This window comes from Lepidothrix coronata, unplaced genomic scaffold (assembly GCF_001604755.1).
Source record: "Lepidothrix coronata isolate B3197 unplaced genomic scaffold, Lepidothrix_coronata-1.0 Scaffold47, whole genome shotgun sequence".
Lineage (NCBI taxonomy): Eukaryota > Metazoa > Chordata > Aves > Passeriformes > Pipridae > Lepidothrix > Lepidothrix coronata.
The window spans coordinates 4,942,910-4,965,401 of NW_016690227.1; the positions used below are offsets into that span (position 1 = coordinate 4,942,910).

At 39.4% G+C, this 22,492-nt stretch overlaps 1 protein-coding gene across 4 annotated transcripts in view; it reads right to left on the bottom strand.

The window, feature by feature from the left end:
* Positions 1-22,492, bottom strand: part of EPB41L4B (erythrocyte membrane protein band 4.1 like 4B) — a 173,375-nt gene that overhangs the window by 44,029 nt on the left and 106,854 nt on the right. For all 4 annotated transcript variants that reach the window (XM_017814908.1, XM_017814911.1, XM_017814910.1 and 1 more), the window contains exons 18-19: positions 13,201-13,326; positions 2,178-2,245 (exon numbers count right to left, since the gene is read on the bottom strand). In XM_017814908.1, the coding sequence (XP_017670397.1) occupies positions 2,178-2,245; positions 13,201-13,326 (194 nt within the window). The remainder of the gene's footprint in view (positions 1-2,177; positions 2,246-13,200; positions 13,327-22,492) is intronic.

Here is a 22,492-nt window from a genome sequence, read left to right on the forward strand (position 1 = left end):
TGTTAAAATCGGTCTATCCCCTAAAATTGGTCTATCCCTGAACATTGATAACATTTCATTTGGCACAACTGACTGTAGAGGAAACAATGCTTGACATAAACCCAATAGAAATAAATATTAGACAAATATACACCAGACTGCTGCATAACAAGAACTCCAAACTAACTTTTATAAATTTATAAACTTGGAGGTGTGCAAACAAAAACAGTAAAATTAGCTTTGCAGCCAGGTTGCCATCCTTACCTCATACTGAATAATACTTCACCTCACAAAGCAGACAACTCATTTACAGTTCACCATGATGAAACAGGAGAAAGCCTATTCCAAAATGTGAAATAGAAAGGCTTTTCTATAGATATCTCATATCAGAACCAGCAGAGTATTCTGAGTTGGAAGGGATGCACAAGGATCATCAAGTCCAACTCTTAAGTGAATGGCCCGTACCAGGATCAAACCCATGACACCGGTTTTATTAGCACCATGCTCTAACGAACTGAGCTAATCTCAGATGTTATGCAGAAGTTCAGCAGAAATGATTAAGGAAAAAAGTCTGTAGCCACATTCCCGATCACACAGGGTTATACAACCAGGTTCTCTTGAACTGCTTTCTGGAAGAGACTGCCAACCCAACAAAGGGTGTTGTGGTGGAAACAATATATGAAACCCCTTTCTATTAAACAAAGAAATTGGTCAATTTGCCACGTATATCATGAATTTTCTTAAGAAAGAAAAGAATTTTCTTAAGGAAGTTTTGTAGAGGTCTAAGAAGACCAAGAGCACAGAAAAAAGTGGGTGATTCTAAATATCAAGTAGACTTTGCAGACTCTTGGACAAACAAATGAGAGAATCATGGCCTATCAGGCTAGAAATTACAGCTTTGCAAGATAACTTGAGATGAGAGACATGGGGAGTTGGGAATGATAGCTGCACTGCAAGCAAGCCAGTCAGTGCCATGGGAGGCAAAAGCATCCCCTCTTGTATCTCCTCCTGCCTCAGCACCACCAACCATCATTGTTGTTCTTGTCTAGGTAGCTGCTTTCACTAAGCAAAAATAGCAACTCTGCTAGTCCAATCTGATCAGAAAGGAATTTCTGAATGAAATCTTTTTTGGAGACTAGTGCTGATTTATCTCCTTATAGGAAAGACATGCATTTGAAAAAAGGGTTGACAAATTTTCACAACTATAAGTGTTTGTTTTTGAGTTCAGGATGATTTAATTTGTCAAATATAACTCAATACCCCTCTAAACCGGAGTTTTCTACAAGATAATTAAATGTCTACTTTCAGTTGCAAGAGTCACCATCAGAAAGTTATAAAGTAAAATCATGAGATGACTAGTGTTCTAGTACATATGTATATTACATATACATAAATATATATATATATATAAAGCATATACACTATAATTAGCTGATTAACAGCCGGTGTGGTTGCCATGCTTTACGTCTGTAATATTTTTCCATCAAACTCTCAGATTTTGACACTAGGGGTGTCCAAAGCGATGGCACTACTGTACATATAGAGATAGGCAATTTCCAAATACACATACTGTAACCTCCTTTCTAATCACCTGCTGAAAGACAGCATACTGTGCCACTCAAATAATGTTTACAATTAATATGCCTCTTCAAAATGGCCACCCCAAAAAAGAAAGACTATTATCCACTATCAACAGACGAAAAGTACAATCAAAAGTAGTCACTACTGTCTAAAAATGAGCCATTTTTCCAAAGGGTTTACCAAATGCCTCTTCTTCTTCAAAAGACCTTGCACAAATCAAAAAAACACAAACACAAGGATAGTCTAGTTTGGACATCTAGCACATTTCTGATATAAAAGTTAAGAAAACAGACTTATTTTTACATAAGCTTTTCTAAGATTATCACTAGACCAGATTCCTTATCTTGAGCTTTTCTAATTTTTTCAGGTATATACACTCAGTCTGACCTCTGAAGCTGAGCTTTTATTAATTCTTAAACTGCACCTGATATATGTGCAAAAAATAAGCACTGTTCTGGCAACCACCTTCTCCTCAGGTCATTGCTTGGTGAATTTTACACAGCAGCTTGGAGATGAGCAAATTGAACTGCAACAACAGTTCCAGATAATGTTTGGAAAATGCCTCACTATATCATGCATTCATTTGACGCTTTCCCTACGGACAAGAAGCAACAGACCTTACATTAGGGTCCTGCAGGCTGGAGGTCTTACTGGGATTTACAAAAGAGGTCTCTTCTTTCACAGCCTGTTAAAAGAAGGAGTCAAAGTTTAGTACAACATCCCCATACACTTAGGATAATACAACAGTTTACTAAAAAAGTAATTCCTGTAAGCACCCCAGAAAACTGTAGTACACAAAATGCCTATTCTGCCCAGTTTTAAAAGGCATAATCTTCTTGGTTTTTCAGCTTCTACAGTTGAGATTCACTGTGATGAGCTACAATGTACAATGTGCAATGTGCAGGGCAATACTGTTAAGGAAGAGATTGGATAGGGATACAGGAGGAGAAAGAACACTGACATTTATGGTTCCTCCACAAAGCATTTGAGCAGAAATAATAAAAAATCTACAAGGGCAAACGTGCTGTAGTTGAGTTGTTCTTTTAATTGAAGTAGAATAAATATTCATGCAGTATAATTAAAATAATAATGCCAAGCTTTCATTTATTTTTTTCATTCAGTTACTGAAATACACAATCCCCTACATATATTCACACTGTACGTAGAATTCACGGAAAATCTCACCCACTACTGCTCTCCTGCTAAATTACAGAGTCCTGTATCTCACATACCATTTGTCTATAGAGTTGAAAATACTAGCACTGCAGAATAACTTACATGGAAATTGCTTTATCACCCAGAAAATGCCCAGTTCAAGCAGGTGTTGATATACTCTTCAACTGAGATGCAGTGTTCAAAAAATCATGTGTAAATGCCAGTGTCAGCACAACAGTGCACCCCTCTACAGAGACTACTGGCTGAACACACAAGAGTATCTCCAAATCAGTCGTGGACTTCTCAAATTATGACATTTGCATTCTGCTAGATGGATAGAAGGGAACTAATAGGGTCCTACAACAGAGTGATTTTCAGTGTTCAGGGTCTGAACCATAGTAATTGAAGGCCATTGGTCCAGATAAAATTTAATCAAATGTGTCAGTCTAATCCTCTCAAAAAAGGATGAAACAGATTTATTCAAATCCATCAAATCCAAATCAAAGGAATTTACAGGCATGTAAAAATATTGTAAATTTTACAAGAGACCTTCCATTCAATACAAATTGTTATATTCCATTTGAGCATACTCATTAGAAAAGGAAACAAAATAAAAGCCAAGTTTCTTTTATACCTTAGCAATGAACTACAAAAATAAAAATATCAGTAGGGATACTCAATGCTCAAGGAAATTGCCCAAGCTGTGATAGTTTTAGGTTTGTTTCCCCCTTGTGCTGGAAAGAACAAAACCCTCATTGCCACTTCCCAGATCATTATTTACCAGATCATCAGCCATGGTGGGAACAGACTGTTCCAGCTTGTACACACAATTAACTGTAGGGGCAATTAAACTGGAACCACTGGGAGCCTGATGGAAAATGAACTCTATCCTGGGCCTACTCCAACCCAGGCAAGTACCTGAGGTGATGGGTTAGACAGCATTTTGTGATAAGTCCCTTCATAGGAAGTCTCTCTCTTCCTATCAGAGTTGTTGCATGTTGTATATTGATACCAAGCCCACCATCAGCAGAGAGGGAACCCTCTGAGCCTCATGAACAGGTTTGTCCCTCTCCTAGGGTGCTAGTTTCCACCACTGTAACTCAGTCACCAAATGTTTTGCAGCTAAGGTTTTCAGTGAATTAGTGTCAAATCATAAATAACTTCCGGATCAGGAGTGCAATTTCTAAATTTTAATAAATTCACAGCTTTAAGAAATTCAGCTCTCTCTAGAAAACTTTTTTTACTGGTCTTTAAGTAGCTCTGTATAGCACACTGTTTATTCAAAACCTATTGCTTTCTTGAAAGAAAATGGTTTTTTTAAGGACTTGAGAGAAAGCACTGAGAATCGTTCCTGGCATAGATGAGCAATGGAAGCAATATTGCTTTGTTCTACTGAAATTATAATGCTTTTTATAAAGCTGTTTGGTTTCTGAAAGCTGTAAACATGAATGCAGCTGTCAGAAACTTAATACACAGTCTCTTCTTCCGCAGTGATGTCTTAACAACATTTTATTGTTAAGCCTGTCAAGCTAGCTGATTATTATGTGTCAAATTGGCTATTTTTTAAAACTACAAATTTTGCCTTATTCCAATTTTCAGCAGATTAATTGATATGCATTTTAAGACGCACTTGAAAACAACAAGAGAAAAGAGAATGCAGAGATCAACAATGGAATGCAGGGGTTGTGATCAGTAATGAAATTATTAAAATTCCACCTACTTAAATGCTATAAGCCATGGATCTCATTAGCCAGTTGAGAGGGCTTCACTGTACATTAGCCCCTAATGGCTGGCCCTTGGTTTCTTCTCAGCTCTGGGAATACATTACTGCTCTCTTTTGCCTTCTCTGCATTGGAAGGCTAAGCCTGCGTCTCAAGAACTCATATATTCCTAAACGGCATGATCAACATCATGAGGAACTTCTCTTTGTAATAATTTGCTTCATTATTACTCATGATTTAGAGAACAGAAAAGACTTCTGTACCCACAAGTAAATACTGCAGACCAATGAGCAAGTAATCCCACTCTAAACTGGAAGGAGTGGAAGAAATGGAGAGGCCTAAACAGCCTCAGGTGATGAGGCATGACCTCAGGGTACCACTGGGTGTGCATTGGCAGGTACATATAAATAAGGATGGGCTAATTCTTCTCACTCTATGCCTCTTCTCCCTGTCTGTGGATGAACAGACATGGGAAAATGTTATACCTGCAAACACTTCTGCAAAGGGCTTCAGCCGTCAGAAACTGTACCACCCTTGCTTCACTTAATGGCTTGTTGGCTTTTGGTTTGTTTCTTTGTTTCAGAAGGAGGTCAGTAAATCATCAGGTGGCAGCATGTTTCTTTTATTTTTCTTCTTAACTCCGCAAATCACACTCACTAACCACACAAGGACTCCCTCAGCCTGACTGAAAAGATGTGACTGTAAAACAAGGTTTATACTAGTACACAGCTCTTACAATATAATTCCCAGAGAGTTTGCTTTCATTTGAAAACAAGTGCACCTGCTAGGGCCAGGATTTGGATTTCCATTGCAGAATGCCTTCCATCAGTGGAACAAGGCAGTTAAGCCAAGGCTAGCAGGAGGTACCTGCTGGTGAATCTTCCTACAGAACAAGGCAGAGGCCGTCACCCACTGAAAGCCCAGCACTGAGCTGTGTAAGGACAGAGGCAGAAGCATGGACATGCTCAGATCTCTTTAACTAAGGCATATTCTCCCCTTACACAAAGACTGCTGCTCTGAGAGGGAGAGGTTTCAGAGCATAGAAGACATTGAAACTTCATTTATACATAAGCAGATTAATTTACTAATTACCCAGAGATAACCAAGCTGTCTCTTCTGGCTACCAGACTGCAAACCAAACAAAATTAAAGGTTGATACATTAAATCCATCCACACAATGCCATTCTCACACCAGGGCTAGAGCAAAAGAAAAATTATTAATATTCCACATTCATATGCCACTAACTTTCTGAATGGTGTTAGAAATAAAGAGAAAGCATTACTTTATCATATTAGAGACAAAAAATATGCCTGGGCAGCAATGCCATTGTAAAAGCTCTCTTCATAGATGATTGCTAAGAAATCCTGGTTTCACCAAAGCATGAAAATAGGAGAAAAGTATGTAAGTAATACCTAATTTTGCCCATAGCTATCTAAGCAAACCTGCCTGACACTTCTCAGAGTGCATTTCAGTGCACTCCTGAACACTCACAACCCCTGCTGCTGTCCCAGCAGATAGGTCCTTTGGAGCCTTAGAGAGGGGGCAGATGCTCCAGGGATGCTACACCAGAGTCTGCTGAGCTTTCCAGAGTGGGTGGGAATACTTTCTGCCCCCTGGGAGCAACTCCATGTATGAATTCATAAACCCTGGTGGCTGGATTTGCCTAGTGAACAGCAGTTCTTTCAATTTTCTTCTGAAGGAAGAGTTAGCCCCAGGACGATAGGGAACAGGACCGCAAAAAGGGAATTGGTTGTACCAGACTTGTACCAAGTGGAAAAAAACAGGAAAGACAGAACTTTTACTGCAGCCTTCTGTGATTCTGCACAGACAATTAATTCTGGTTGCAACTGTGGGCTGGCTGCTTGCCTCCAGCAAGGAATTGTGCAAGTGGTGGTCCTCCAGCAAGGGAAGCAAGGCTGTGTTCTTCATGCCTCAAGCAAGCACCATGGGGAGCTAGTGACCTCTGGGTCTCTCCTTTATCACAAGGGGCACTGCTGCAGCTCTCATCTCTACTGATCCAAAGTAGGAATATCTTGCATAAGCAAAAAAAACTGCACGAAGAATCGGATCACTGCAGCCAAGGGGGAGTATCAGGTTCTCATCTGAGAAAGACAAGGGTCTGGAAGGTTCATATGAAACATATGATGGCTCTTATTTAGCAATTTCACAAAGTTGTCAATTGCAGAAAGGAAGGGAGAAGAACACAGCTTTCACATGTTTGGAGATCTTCAAAGGTAAGGAAGCAATTACTCTCACTGCAGCAGCCTGGAAATACTTCTCTATCTTGGATCTTTCTGAATCTGTAATGATGCTAAGGAGGCCTGAAGCATACTTGATTTTTCAGCTCTTTATCAACATTTTTGTTGTTTGTCAGCCATGCTGAATGTTGGCTGATCTCATCAGAAAATACAGGCTAAGCAACATATCATCAGGAAGAATGCTCTGTCAAGGTAAACCTACCTTGGTGATTCAATATGTCAAATGTATCCTTTCAGGCAGAAAAGTATCATGGTTATGTCTCTTGGAATCAGACTACTCTGTTTTTGTCCTTCTGAACAAGGCCCGAAACCACAGGCTGTGGCAGGGCTCTTACACAACGACCCAATTAACAGTACTTGTCTCATCATGTACTAGCACTTACAGACATGCCAGATAGGAGACATAGCTGACATACCCACAATGTGCTGTCAGTCTTGTGATACCACAGCCACATTTGCCTCCACTATTCCAGGGAATAAATTAAAGATTTCCCTTCTCCCACATTCTGTTTATCCAAATCCTCCCTCCCCTTCTGTAGCTCCACCAAGGCTGCTGCATCATTTCCTCAGCTCCTTCCCTGATTTATCATTGAGGTATATACCCTGAGGTATCATTACTGGCACACTTCTAATAAGCTGCCATGTATTCTATATTGATCACACACTATCAAAATCTTGCATTTTTATACCTCTGACAGCATTCATTTCCTGTAGCCTCACTTTTAAAGCTGAGCAAACCTGTTTCCTCATAGCAACTGAAACACAGAATTTGAAGCTGAGCCATTTTTAAATTCCATTGTTATGAATAATTATAACTGACATGATGTTGCACTCACTGCTGTTCCAGTCCAGAGTCCCAGCACAGTTGCTTCTGTTTACCTAGCCTGAAATTTGCCAGTGAGTTTATTGCTCATCCAAGTGGGTGACTAACAGCAACAGCTTTAGCAAGGAACTCATAATGTACATAAGGAGCTGTGGAAGCTTCCCCCACAGCCCGAACACCTCAGCTGTGACCTGTTATACTCACATAATGTCAGTTCTGATCTCTGTGCAAAGACTGTCAAGTTGTGCAGTAGCTCTGTGCTGTGAATAAGGACAGGTGGAGGGAAGGAGAAAAGAATGAGAAGGAAGCAAACAGCATCTAATTCATGATAGAAAGATGTTAAAATATTGGAAAAGCTGATCCTTTCACGGTACTTCAGTCAACATCTAGTGAAAGCTAAGAATTCCTCTGGGGATCCAGAAGGATTTGTTTAAGTCCTATTATAAGAAAGACCACATAAGATTATAAATCCTCAAGTGTCTTCCCCTCACCTACTCTATTTTCATTCATGACCTGATTAGGGTTTGAATCCAGAACCCCTTAAGTGAATAATGTTTCAAAGACCCAGCTTACATAAAGACAGTGGATTTTTTCTAGAAATACATGGCAAAACCACCTGAACTTTGAGGTTGACAAGTCCTTACAACTGAATCTTTCCTGAAAGGAGACAGAACACTGAAAAAGACAAAGAATCATCAAAAATGTAGCTACAGACAGGCTAGCACTGTGAATCACCTCACTTGTGCACCTTTTCTACCATCAATAATGCATAGATCCAAGTCTCATTTACATTTGCAGCCATGGCTTGCATCTACCCGGAGAGCACAGGCTGCAGGATGACACATGTACCCTGCGTGTCCTGAGACACTTTCTGTGCCACAGTCCAGTCCTTTCCTCAAGGCAACTCTAGACAGCACAAGCAACCTGCACTTACTCACATATTTGCAGTACTTGAAGCAAAACGGCATTATATTCAGCCTGCACTTATTTCTAGGACAGGGAGGAAAAAGAGAGATGACTATCGACCTGGCCTAAAAATTTACATGTGTATAAGCTTCTCAAGATAGTGTGTGAAAGGGGCTAGAGGACTGAACGTCCCTGTTCAGTGTAAATGAGAATCAGTTTACTGAGAATCAAGGTGGGGGAAACAACTGCTGAGAACCCAAACCCAGCTGATAGCAGATACCTCTCACCAGCCAACAGTTTCCATAGGGGTTGATAAAGGAGAAGCAAATGGGATTTTGTATGGTCTTTGTGAAGAACTCTGCATCTCCACCTATTCCCGCCTTTTTTTTCTCAGCAAACAACCCATAATGTCCAGTGAGGAACAGCTCGGTAGTAATGTCACATCTATTTGTCTTCCATAAACTGCATTGAAAAAATGTACCTTCACAATGAGCTTGGCCTTCCCTCGTCTGCAGAAAAGGGAAAGATGAGAGTGATGCAAAAATCAGCTGCAGTAAAAATCTATGAGAAACAGGATCCTTCTCTTTGCTAACCAGCAAGATGTACATCAACCAAAGGATTTAGGAAAGGCTAGGTAACAGGTGGAGAATACAAACACCCCTTGTAGAAGACAGAATACTAGAAAACAGCTTGCCAAAATAAAAAGCCCTGCTGAGATAGCTGTGCATTTGTTCAGGAGCCTGTGCTTAATTTTAAGGATAATTAGGATTTGTCTGAAGCCAGAGTGGATATAAATAGCAACTGAAACCTGCTAATATCTTTCCTCCATCAGTTGGGACATGAACTGTTTGGCAAAAGGGACTCTTTGTGATACTAACAAGTCGTGTCTGCTCAATCACAGCATATCAGCACTGACTCATGCAAGCTGCAAAGGGGTTTTAAATGCCAGGGAGAGCTGGTCTTTTGTATTCTGGCAGCTCCTTACTGCTGCTTTATACCACTCCCTCTCAAATGAAGAGCCTGGAATAAATGCAAAAAAAAAAAAAGAAGAAAAAGATATGTCAGCTGCTTCACAGTGTTTAGGGCTCCCCTGGAGCTTAATTATATGGGAACTGTGACATGCAGTCTGTCAGCTAGAAGGTGGCAGATCCCTGTGGCACAATTTGAAAGGTGTGTTGTGAAACACTACTTGTTTGCTCTAGACCTATAGATAACTGTATGGCATGCCCTGTGCAAACCACAGGTTCCCACAGCTGCGTGTGGGTTCCTCATGTTTGTCACCTGTGGTGTCCATGGCAGTGAGTTCCTAGATTCAGGTTCCAGCATCGCCACGCACACTGCAGTTTGATTCTCCATTTAGCTGAATGACACATAAATATTCTCATCTTCACCAAATAAAAAACCCCCTCACTCATGTTAGTTTCCTGGTGCTCTGTAACTCTAAACCACAAGCAGGGCTAAGTGATCAACACCGTAACCTTACAAATTTTCGGACTCTAAGTTAGGGCCATAACTAAGGGAGATGTATTGCCCCCTAGGAATGTGATAAACAGCCCTCCAGCATAATTCTGAAATGATGCAGCACAGAGATCATATTCCAGAATATATTTTCAAATGTACAGCATCATTTCCCCTGTTTTTATTTTTTAAATCATAAGCACTAAAATCATTAATTTCTAAGGCTCTCTCTTGTGTTGTGTCTAGCTGCCACAGAAAAAAGAAAATGACAAAAAATTTCTGTCCCAGTTTATATTTTCCATTTGTAAACATTTACTCCATTCTCAGAATTAACAAGGAACAGCTTCTTCTACTACATGCAGGAGGAGCCTTCATAAACTTGTCACATCCTGATGTTAGTAGCATATGGTATTGAAAATATTCCTACTGCTTGGAGAGAGAGCTGTTACAAATATTTCAAGCAACAGTTTGTAGATATGATTCTACAGTGCACCAATATTTTTCTCATACTTTTACATTTAACCATATAGTAAAAACACCCCATGGAGTTTCAAAAAGGATGAGCAAGACCATAGATTTTTCGAGTCCTTAAAAGAATATTTCCTTTCAAATACCATATGCATAAGACAGAGCCTGGTTCCTTCTTCTTCATTTTAAAAAGTAGAGAAGTGAATCCTCTTTTTTCTTTTTTTTTTTTTCTGTGCTATCATGAAATATAGGAATAACTATGCTGCACATAAGGAAAATCAGACTGCCTTTCTTTTCAGCTTAAGGAATATAGGCTGTGCCTTACAGAGCACAGATTGCCCTGGCTGCCTTGCAAATTGAAATATGACAATACAAAAAACAAGAGATGAGAAATTGGAGTGTTAAGCATAAGGCCAGAAGGCAAGACTTCTGAGGGACTTAATATGGAACTGGCATCAAAAGATGAAATCGGTCAGAGGATAACATCATTAGTCCTCCAGATATACTGAGCAGCAGGATATGTCAGATGGGGTCAAAGAAGGGCAGGATCACCGCCCTGAGGGAATATATGGAGTTAAATGGTTGACTTTCATGAAGAAACCTATTCCTTATCTGCTCCCTCAAAAGGATTCTGTGTCTCTGAACAGTGTAATTCCATCTCAGCTCACTTTTCCCAGAAGATGACTGAACTGCCACTGGCTTAGCTACCAGTATTCAGTTAGTTGTCTGGGGGGGATAGGGGCAGGTAGAGAAGATAACTGGGTGGTTTTATGGTATCTGATACAGTGGTTTCCTGTGTCCTCCAGTAGCCCCCTTCCCTCATCCCATTTGCTAGATGATAGATGGTGTGTTTCTACTCATTCCTGCCCCATGAACATTTTTCCTACTCTTCTCAGTGCTCGCGTAGCCACAGCTCCTTACTGTAGCAGCTGAACATTGCCTGGTCTCTGCCTGCTTATTTTTGCAATGTATCTGAGAAGGGTAGTCTTTCATACTTGACAGGAGGGGAGCTCAAGTGCAGAAAAACTCATCTCTAGTTACAGAGGTAATTTTGTGGGTAAGCAGTTAGTTGAATGGGGATTTCTAAGATTAAGGTACATCCTAATTTACTGGCTATAACTCTTAAGCCATACTTTGTTAGCACTGAAAGCTTCAGGGATTTCAAAATGTATGCCATTATTTTTCCACAATATATACTATCCTGCAACAGTCTTCTTTCCCCTCCTTTCCCTGAAATAATAAGACTTTTCTCATTGAGGCCAAGTCTACAGACAGCTACTTAATCCAATCTGACTGCTAAAGCCTTGTGCAAAACAACACAGGTAAGAAGGAAAAGAGGAATGCTCAGTTTGCTCTGAAACTTATTTAACAGCATAGCAGCAGCTAAAGAACACAGTTATGGCAGAAGAACCAACCTGCAATGTTTTCCCTTGGAAAGCCTCGGAGTGAAAAATTAAGGCAGGGTAGGTCAATTGAGAGATGCATACATTAAGCACATTTTCTATCTTGCCTTAATAATGTTGTATTCTGAACGCAGCAGCACACACTGCTTCCAGTCTTTAACTATCCAGTGAAACATGACCATTAAGCATATTCAGGAGAAAATACAAACATGAGAAATATACCATGACATACTGTAGAAAAGACACACAGGGAAAACAGAGGGTAAACCCAAGGGCAACCAAACAAGAAATATGCTGTACAAAACACAGTTGATATAACACAGAATTCAGAGGTGAGAGAACAGCTTTAAGCAAAAACTAAAAGAAAAACACTCAAACAACTCCTTCCCCCTCATGCTGCCAGATTTATGGTTTCTGTTCTTGAAATCTAGGGCAGTCAGAATAACCAAATTTTGATACTTCCTTAGGTCTAGCTAGACCAGATGTAATCTAGCTCTCAGATGACAGATCTGCCAGGGAACAACAAATACACAAAAGTGATTGTTAACAAAGTCCTTTGCAGGGCAAGTTGACCTGGTATGTTATTGTGAAAAGAAACAAAGCAATGGAAACACCAACATAATTTGTATTCAACAAGAACAGTATGCTCAAAGATACCACAGGAACTTAGGCGAAGAGTTATAACAAATTTTCCGCCTCTACTATTTTTCCTAAAACATTGTATTCAGCTTTATTTTTGGCACCAATAGCATTATCTTTCGTCCACAAATTGCACTTGAAAAGAATCACACATTTTAGGTTTCACATAGATTTACCCCTGATTGGAAAATTAATTTTTTACAGTCATGCCATTTAGCATCTGTTTTCAGTTGCATGGCATCATTAAAAGACTCATAGTGTTTTTGAAACAGGATGTATCCAGCGTTAACAGTAACAAAGCAGGGAAAATGGAAGCTTAAAATTTTGTTAAAAGCACAGAAATAAGTAAGAACACAACGTACTAGCTAACATTTTGCATTCAGACATCTAAAGTTAATCCCCTGAAATAAAGGTTGAATCTGGATGTATAGATATTATTATTAGAATACTCTTAACCACAGTTTCCATGAATGGTAGGTAGGCTCAGAAAACTCCAGAGGTTACTGTTTCTCAGCTGCAAAGTAAATAAAACCTACAGTGACAAAATCAAAACATGGGGACTTCCTGAGGCCATTTTTCCTATTTTCTCAGCCTCCCTCAGCTGTATTAATCATGTCAAATGACATGATTTCTGCTTCCATCACATCAATCAGTTTGAGTTACCTGTAGAAACTGCAGAGCAGTTAGAGAAAACTGTGTCAGTTTCTCTTGAGAGAAAATAAGGTACTTCCTCAGGAACAAAGTGATTCTGGAAAACTGGTGAAAGCTATGGCAAAACTAAAAAGGTGAAGTATTAAACACAGATTACCTGGGCACCCACTCTAAAAGCAGCTTCCACTTGAGCTTTGAGGATGTTGCACTTCATATGGTCAGGTGCAGATGAAGGTGACACAGGGGCATGAAGAATCTTTTCAGATACCTTCTTGTCTTCACCCTATATTTAGTAAAAAAGATAACCACAGTGGCATATATTAGAAAGGTAAGTTTACAAAATGATCAAAGGTTTAATTTTTACTTGTAATAATTTGATTCAGCAATACTGGATAAAACTTCCATGTTCATATCCTGATAGATACATCTCAGAAGTTTTCAAAATATTTAATGACTTGATACTGTTTTCAAGACAAGAATAGCCTCAGGGAAGCTTGAGTAATAGAAGCAAGAAACTGATGTGGAGTGAAGATACAGGAAAAAAAGCCCAGCCAGGCCCTGGAGTGGTTGCCCAAACCTGTGATCACACAGTATTATTTCAAAATATCCCACAACAGGCAGAAGAGAGAACAACACAACTATAGTGAACACTGACATCTTACATCACCTTTCAAATGTAAAGCTTTGCAAATTTAACCAGAGGGATGTGATCTCCACTTAATTACAAGCCCAGCAAAATCTCTGTCATCGGAAAGAAAAGAAAAGAAAAATCCAGGGGGTTTAAACATTGCTGCTGCTGTTTCCACTTGATGTCAACCCTTTACCTACGCAGCAATCTGGATGAGAAATTGTAGCCTCAGGACAGCTAGTTTAGTGACCTGCTCAAACACAACCTAAAGGTTTTGTGCCTTAAACAAACTATATTCAGCAGAAATGCCAACATGAATAAATTTTCCATGCAGAAAAGGAAAATAAACAAAAAAGAGACAAATACTAATGTATCAACAAACAGAATGAATGAGACCAGGATTGTAAACATGAACGCTTAAACAAAAGCCTGTAATATGTTACATATTTTTAAAGAATAATTGGGCAATGGCATAACACCCATTGCAAACTTTTCTATTCTTCCTGTAAATAAGACCTGAATTATAGATGAGTAATAGCCTAGATTATGCATTTTCCACTCTCATTGCTGAGAAGAGTGAGTGGTTGTATACACCCAGATAGAACAGATATATAATGCAGTCATTCAGATTTCAGCCAAAACAGGTACAAGGCATCAGTAAACCAAGTCCAGTGATCCTTGAGGTTCACCTCTGTCAAAGTATTTCAGGACAAAACCTATTTTTTTCAGTTTATTTTCAGTTATGTACTGAAACTACCATGTGATTAGTTCTCTAACTTCAAAATATGCCTCTTTTTTCCTTCCTTCTGCCCTCCCCATGGCATCCCACTGGCTGAAGGCAACTAAACAGTCTTACTGATTCTTTTCTCAGGTCCTTGAACAATCACAGAAAAATGGGAACATCAAGATTCCGGGGACACTTTCTGCAAGTGGAGCAAATCACAAATGCAACTGTGTTGCCTGAGGAAACTGTTCAGCAAACATTGGGAAGGGAAAGAGCCAGACCTCTGCAGAACTCTATTGAGACTGCAAGATATTTGTGTGTATTCAAAGTTGGTCTAGCAGACTTCTGCATCCAAAATGCCATAGCTGCCAGGTACGACTTTGAACAACTGTCTGTTAAAAGACTGCTCATCATGAGATTTTTTTTCTCTGGCAAATTTCTAATAATTCTTACATATTTATTTTTCAAGCTACATTTAGTTTTTTTAGAGGATGATATTTTTTGATTTTTCATTCTCCCCACTTTCCTCCTAAGGGAAAAAGAAAACACATAAAATGAAAAGTGACAGTATCTAGCTGGAGCAAATTAGTCATCTATTCAGTCTTGAATATAACAGTAGTTCTGGCAAGTATATGAAAAAAGCCCCCAAAACCATGAAATATTTGTTTGCCAAGGCTGCCTTTTCTGGGCTACTCATGCAGTTGAGATGTGGAGATACTCAAAAGGACGAAATTAATTGTAAAAAAAGCATAACTTTTACTTCACCAAGAAATATGCTGTACAAAAACTTATGTACCAAGACATAAGTCTTGGTAGCCAAAGAGAACTACTACACATTTTAAAAGGGCTACTATTACTGTTAACTTTTAAGTGTATTGATTTCTAGCAGCAGAAAGAACAACACACTAAGTAAGCAGTGGCATTTATAAAGGCCATGCAAAATCCCACCTTTGTTTTAACACTGGATACTAATTAAACATCATTTTAGTCAAGCAAGATTAAGGAATGGTATTTTACTAGCTAAAACAAGACAACTAATGCTTGTTTAGGAGACTAGCTTGTTTTGTAACTAGAAAAGTTCCAAAGTCCCATCTATCTATTTTTCAGTCCTTATGTTCTTCCTCCACTGCCCAATTTTCCCACATTGACCAAGAGGAAGATAAAAGCTCCCAAGGCTACCCTTTAGCTGGGAACCCTCAAAAGGTCTAAATCTCCTGTTGTATTCAGGATTATGCCAGATGACTCCATGTAATGGACATCCCCAGTATGAGATCTGATGTGCAAGTCTCACATTGAGATTTTCATAACCTGAGAGGTCCAAATGCTGATGCTTGCTGACCTAGCTGAAAGGGAAAGCTGCTGCTGCTAGAGGGGACACACTTCTTAAAAGCCATTTCTGGGTATTCAGTTCTACTCTAGCCCTTGCTCAGGCCACACTTTAGGGGTTTCACCTTCAAGCGAGCAAAATTTGCTTTGCTTGCACTGCAAGAGGAGCAGCAGTACCTTTAGTGACTGATCACACATGAAGAGCAGACATTGCTGCAATAGCTGCTCGGCCTTGTCCTGCTCACCAGATGCTGAACCAGTAGCTGAAGGCCACCACGTCCCCCTGCCCCAGTGGGAATGCTGACTGCACTCAACCCCCATATGGGGCTTGGGAGTGCTGGATCTGACCCAGACCTCCTTTATCTTCTGAACATACGTGAAAGGCTGCTTTGCCAGCCTGCCTTGGCAGTGGAGGACTTTTCTGCCACAGTGCAGCACATCCTGAATTCTGCTCTCCCGCAGCTGATTAGCTGAGATTATTACACACAGAGTCAGTGGCACTGAAGATACAAACTAAAAGTGAACTCAAATCACAGAACAAAGTAGGACCTCCTTACTGCAGCCTGTTAGCGTCTATAAGCATTTATATAAGTTCCTATTGTTCCTTAATGTCACTAATATTTACATATAAGCTCACTCATCCTCCAAATTAACTCTGAAAGTATAACTGTCATCAAGAAGGCAAAAGAAAAGAAAAGATTTCAGGGATAGAAAAATACATGCAGGATCTTCTATGGTTCGTCTCACTAGTTTATAAGAAAATCAAAGGTCTAAAACCTGCCTGCATTAGGAGTCTCTATATACTATTGCTGCAAGAATGAAAGTTGTAATCTCATTTATTTTGCTATATAATAAAGGAATTTTACATTTCCATTTTACAATCCTCACTGCTTGCAGTGATGAATAAAGCATAAAGACTGCAGCTGGGTATTCAGATGTTGACCCGGGTTGTCAGTTATTAAAATTTTGTTTTCATTTATAAACTAAGAATATTCTGTTTGGAAGTCATTAGAAAGCTAAACATGGCATAATGTTAATAAAAATTCCTATTTTACCATTTCTTATTATGTAATTCAAAACAATCTTAGATGGTCCTTTCAAGTGAGTGTCTTGGAGTCAAACTTGCATTTGAAAGAGATCATTTCCTTGCTTAGATTTGCAATTTAAACTCATCCTAAAGGGTTTAGAAAGGAAGAAAAAAACCATTAAGATACCTGATAACACTCCAGTTTTCCACCTCCAGTTCTGCTGGTGCTAAATAATAGCAATATGTTCGCATTGCTTTCACCATTGATGAAGAATTTTATTTTTCCAGAGGAGAACACTGGAGAATTGCAATTAAATGGATAGAAGTGGGTCAAACAAGCTCAGATATAAACACACATAAAACTAGAGGCATTTTTTTTGTTTTGTAATAGAGGTCTTGGGCTTGTTTTTCTCCTCCCGAACATTTACTTTAAATTCAATTACATTTGCTGGTACTAGAACTGAAGGCAGATTTGTACAGAGCTAGATAATGATGACACTGGCTTTAGTTTGCAAGTGAATATTAAGTACATGCACAGAATATAAAAATAGTTGCATGAAACCTAGCAATTCCACTCTTGTACATACCATTTCCATTCTCTCTGCTTTAAAAGGTTCATGCTTTGTTCCACATCAAACTTTGTATCAAGAGCAAGATTCATGATCTTTCACCTCCGTGAATTTATCGATAGCCTCTTCTTAGCCAAACAGCATGTTTAAAACATGTATTTGACTGGACATAACTGAAGAATAGAATTAATATTTTCTTTAGGAATCTAGGTCTATTCTTTGTTGCTAGTCATCTCTACTAGTGGGAGGTAAAATTTTAACAAAGACAGCACAGATATATAGGTTCTGAAAGCACGTTAGCTATATAACATGTCCTGGGACTCAACTACATCCGCAAATGTGCATGGCAATCTACAGACTCTTTTGACACCTTTCTACTAGGAGATTAATTGATTTTTTTCCCCATGCGATAGCTAACATCAATTACAAACAGATACCACAATGATAAGACCTGTACAATTACATGTTATCCTTATTCGAGGCAAAATTTGCAAGCAGAAAACTGCAACTTCTTTATTAGAAAAAAATACCACTGGAAAAAAAAAAAACCAGCCACCCTCCTCATTAAGCTGTCAGACACAAAAGATCTTCCCCATGTCAGCTATCAATTGGTCTAATGAAAGATATAACTCCTGATAAATCTTGTTATGCTTATATCCTTGAAGCAAAGCTCTTTCAGTCTTGGTATCAAATTTATTTTATAAAACACTATTGCTCAGTATTATTAGATCCTGCCTCTGTCAGTGTCAAGCTTCACAATAGTCTTACTGCGCCACAGTAGTGATGTTTCCCAGGACATACCCTCTGATCAGCGTATCACACGCAGGGGTCTCATCAACAAAGTGAGTTGGTTTTGCGGGTTTTCTCAAACTACGAATGATTTTCGAAACTGCAGTAGCTTTAGGCTTTGCAGTTATGCATGGGCAGGTAGGTCCACGGTTTTTTTGCAGGTGGTATCATTTGCAAGCAGTCAATCTGCATAAGTGGGCAGCTCTGTAATATGGTCTTGTCCTGCTAGCAAAAGGCCATAAGCTTCGAACAGTTTGCAAAGACAGTAAGGCTCATCAGGCTCGTTCTGTCTGAAGCTTTCTCAATCTGCCTGAAGCTTTGTTCTACTAAGTCTAGCTGTAACAGCAGTAATTTTATATATGGGAACAGTACCACAAATAGTTATTCTTTGTAGAATGAAATATTTATGACTCTAACACAAATATGTAGTACAAAGCAACGTGGGGCTGGTATGATAATGGGGGCCTTGAGAAGTGAAGACATAGGACACAGGGTAGAGGAGAGCTGACAAAGAGTGATAGCCCAAGGGGCACAGGCTGGCACTGGGGACCCATAGCTATAAACAATTCACCAATGGCCATTTAAAGTGCAGACCTTGACCTGGAAAAAACTGGTTTTAGGGGCAATGAAGAGAGTGAAGACAAAGTGTATAGCATACAGATGTAAAAGCCACCATGTACAGTAAATTAGGGTGTAACGTGAAGATGCAGATCAGTGAAGAAAGAGCAAGATGTAAATGCTTGTTTGCAAACATACAAAAGGACCCAAAGTATATCCTAGGATGGAACATGGGAACAGGCTGCCCAGGGAAGAGGTTGAGTCACAATCCATGGAGGTATTTAAAAGACGTGTAGGTGTGGCACTGAGTGACGTGGTTTAGTGATGGACTTGGCAGTGGTGGGTTAACAGTTGGACTCAATGGTCTTAAAGGTCTTTTCCAACCTAAACAATTCTATGATTCTCTGACCATTACAACATCCCCTCTGACCCCAGCAGAATGAAATCACCAACCTTAGGATCCAGGGGTGTAGGGGAAGGGTGAGCATAACACCAGGAAAAGTGGCAGAAACAATTTGAAATGTATTATTATTCTTTGTTTTTATGTAATAAGTACATCTGGGCTAATAATTACTAGACTCCCAAGATTTCAGAAATGCTAACAATACATTTTTGGTTTTATGTCATACACACACACATACACACACACAGAGCAATGGGGGACGGGACAACATATTTTTCTAATGAAAGGCTTCCAAGAAGAAAATCAGAAATACATTCACTTATGCTTGTCTCTCCTGGAGATGAAGGAGTCCACTAGCACCAAAGGACATGAAACTCATGTTGAAATGGACTTTCATCATTCAGTAGGTGGACAGACATACCATACACTATAATAAACAGCTCTGGGAAAGAGAATGGACACATCCATTCATCATTCCCATGAGACAAAGTTTGCTGTAGCAGGCAATCAAATTAATTAACTGCTGAATCTAATTTACTCAATTTCTTGTTAATTCTCCTATGGATTGATTATTAAGCCTGACAAATTCTAGCCCAAAAGCACTTTGCTTCAAAAAATAACAATTAGCAACAGGAAGGGAGGGAGTGAGTGAAAACTGAGACTTCACAATACATGCGGAAACCACCGCTTTTTTTTTTCTTTCAAAAATAGAGTAAATGAAACAGCTTCTTAATAGATTCACTGGTTTTGTTTAAGCATAATATTTCAGAGGATGCAAAACTAGGGAATAAAAAGCACTTAGTAGACCAGAAATCAATGGAGTGTTGCAGGAGAGGTGTTAACATTTCATTTTTTTGCCAGAAACTAGACAGATTGACCACTCATTGAAATCTTTTTGCTGCTGCATTGAGTAGCTAGTTAACTACCATAACCAAAGGAACTTTAAAGGCCACGGTCTCAGTGAAAAATACTTGTCACAGTTCGTCAGTTCATGGTTGATCAATTTTGTCTAACTTGCCTCATTGCCGTTGTGCTGGGCAATGCTCCACAGCATTTTAGCCCAGGGTTAGACCAATATTTACAGCATGTCCCTCTCTTTCATTGGAGAAGCCATCTGCTGAGGCAACTCCAGGCTCTGCTCAGAGCTCAAAGACCTGTGGTTTACTGGTTTTAGCTTTATGAACTCTGTGTACACATTTCACCAAGATCTAGGTCAAAAAATGGTGCTTGAAGAAGAGACCATAAGGAAGGGGTGAAAGAACTTGAGAATGACTTGCCACAACCCACAGCTTGTAATGTGAGGGTTGGATCACTGAGGTGCTTTCTGGTAGTGATTCTGGGCCAGTTTCGAGAGTATGTACAATTTTCAGATGGCTCAAAACAGTAATTTTAATAAATTTTGAGGGACTGGCCTCCTTTTCATTTGCATGGTAACTGCTGTTCATGGGACTGCTGCCCAGTTCTTAAACCCAAAGCCTCTATGGCTGCCAGGGGAGGGATTTCATTAGACAGCCCGTGTCTCTAGCCTTGCTTTTTGCTGAACTTCTGCCAGAAACAGAAGCATTTAGCAGCTCTTAGTGCTCATTACAAGACTTTTTCATCAGCTAAACTTTGACTGATGGCAGTTTCACCACAGCAGACACAGGCTGCATTTACTGTGCAGCTGCATTTATTGTGAAGCTCTGACTTGCTATCATACTGGGTTCTGCTAATTAGTCCTTAAATAAATAATCCATCTGACTGTGGACAAGATTCTAGAGCTGTAAGGACAAGCCAAAGAAAACCATTAATTATAGAAGAGCTGAGTTCTCTCTTCACAGATTTGCAGCAAATAAGAGCGAGAGGATCAGAGGTCAGGCTTTGCCAGGCAGAAGTTGCAGGGACTCTATTGAGATTACTTGCACAGTATGGTGGAATACAGGACCAAAGTGTTTTAAGCTTTCAGTTAAAGAAAGAAGAAAGACCATAAATCTACTAATTTTTAAATCAAAAGGGTACCATTAAGACCATCTGTTTGGGTCTTTCGTGCAACACAGGTCAGATTGGTTTATCCACTTGTGCACTGTGGTCAACATAGAGAGAGTCCTCTCACTTCTTCACTTTAGCCCTTTAAATATGCCAAACTGAGCTGTCAATGAGCTCAACAGGACAGTTCTTTAAAGCATGTTTTGGACATTGCACTTGAGTGAATGTTCTTAGCTGAGATTCAGATAGAGTATCAGTAATCACTTCAGAACTACAGAAGTCCTCTCACAAGACCTGGGTATTCACTGGATGAATCTGGGGTGGACAATTTTCCTTTGGCAAACTATGCCAATGCTTAATAAGTTTTGCCTATAAAAAACTGTACTTATTACCAGTTAAAAGTATTTCTAAAGGGACAACTTGAGAAATGTTCATGGATAAAAAAGATGACTTCTTTTCTATTTCACCCTAGTTTATTTACTTTATGATTTATCTTTTTAATTCCCACTCAAACCAACCAGACAAACCGACAGTTTCTCACATGTGATAACAAAATAGACTTGGGAAAAAGTCTAAAATATTCCACCTTCATCTGTTCATTGAGAAGTCTCCAAAAATCATGACACAGGTCATGACCTCATGACCACATTCATAAGGCATAAGACTACAGTCCATAGGTGAATTACACCACTATCCCATGACACACCCTGAACATGGTTCAAGGCAATCTTCATGACAGAAAATTCTCTGCATTACAGAATAAGTTCAATTAACTATAATGTTGGAAAAAACTTCCAACATTTAATTTTTTCATTAGAAACACTTGACTCACTGATTTTCAGCCTTGACTTCCATCTTCTAGAATCCCTCATCAAGAGAAAAAAAAGATTCTGCTACATAGATATACTCCTTTGTGCTTGTACAAGCTCCTTTGTGCTTATATTTTTGGTATACGTGGTCATCTCCCCTTTGATTTTAATTTCCCTAACGCTTGTTAAAATAATATAAATAACAAAAGGCTGGTTGTAAAAGTAAAAGCAAAAAGGCTTTGTAAAACTGAGGTAAAGTAATTTAATTGAGTTCTCCCTTGAGGTGACTCAAAACTCTGCTTTGCTTTTAACAGACCTGTACAGTCACTGGGGGCCCAGACCCACCTCATTTGAAGCCAATGGCAATGCTCGCATTGACTTCACTGGATCCAGTCCAGGACCAATGTGGTTGCAAAACAGAGGTCCAGGTCTCTGTGGCCCTATCCAGACTCAGATCAAGGCACCCCACAGTGCAGGCACAGTGAATTTAGCCTCACATGGAGCCACCAACCTGCTGGCCCCTGATCTCTGGCAGAAACAGGGGGACATGAATGTTTTGCCATCCTTGACAAAAAACTCACTCATAAAACACCCACTACTAACATCAGATGCTGGGTGAGTTTAAGGCATAACATGGACTCCTCATGTAGA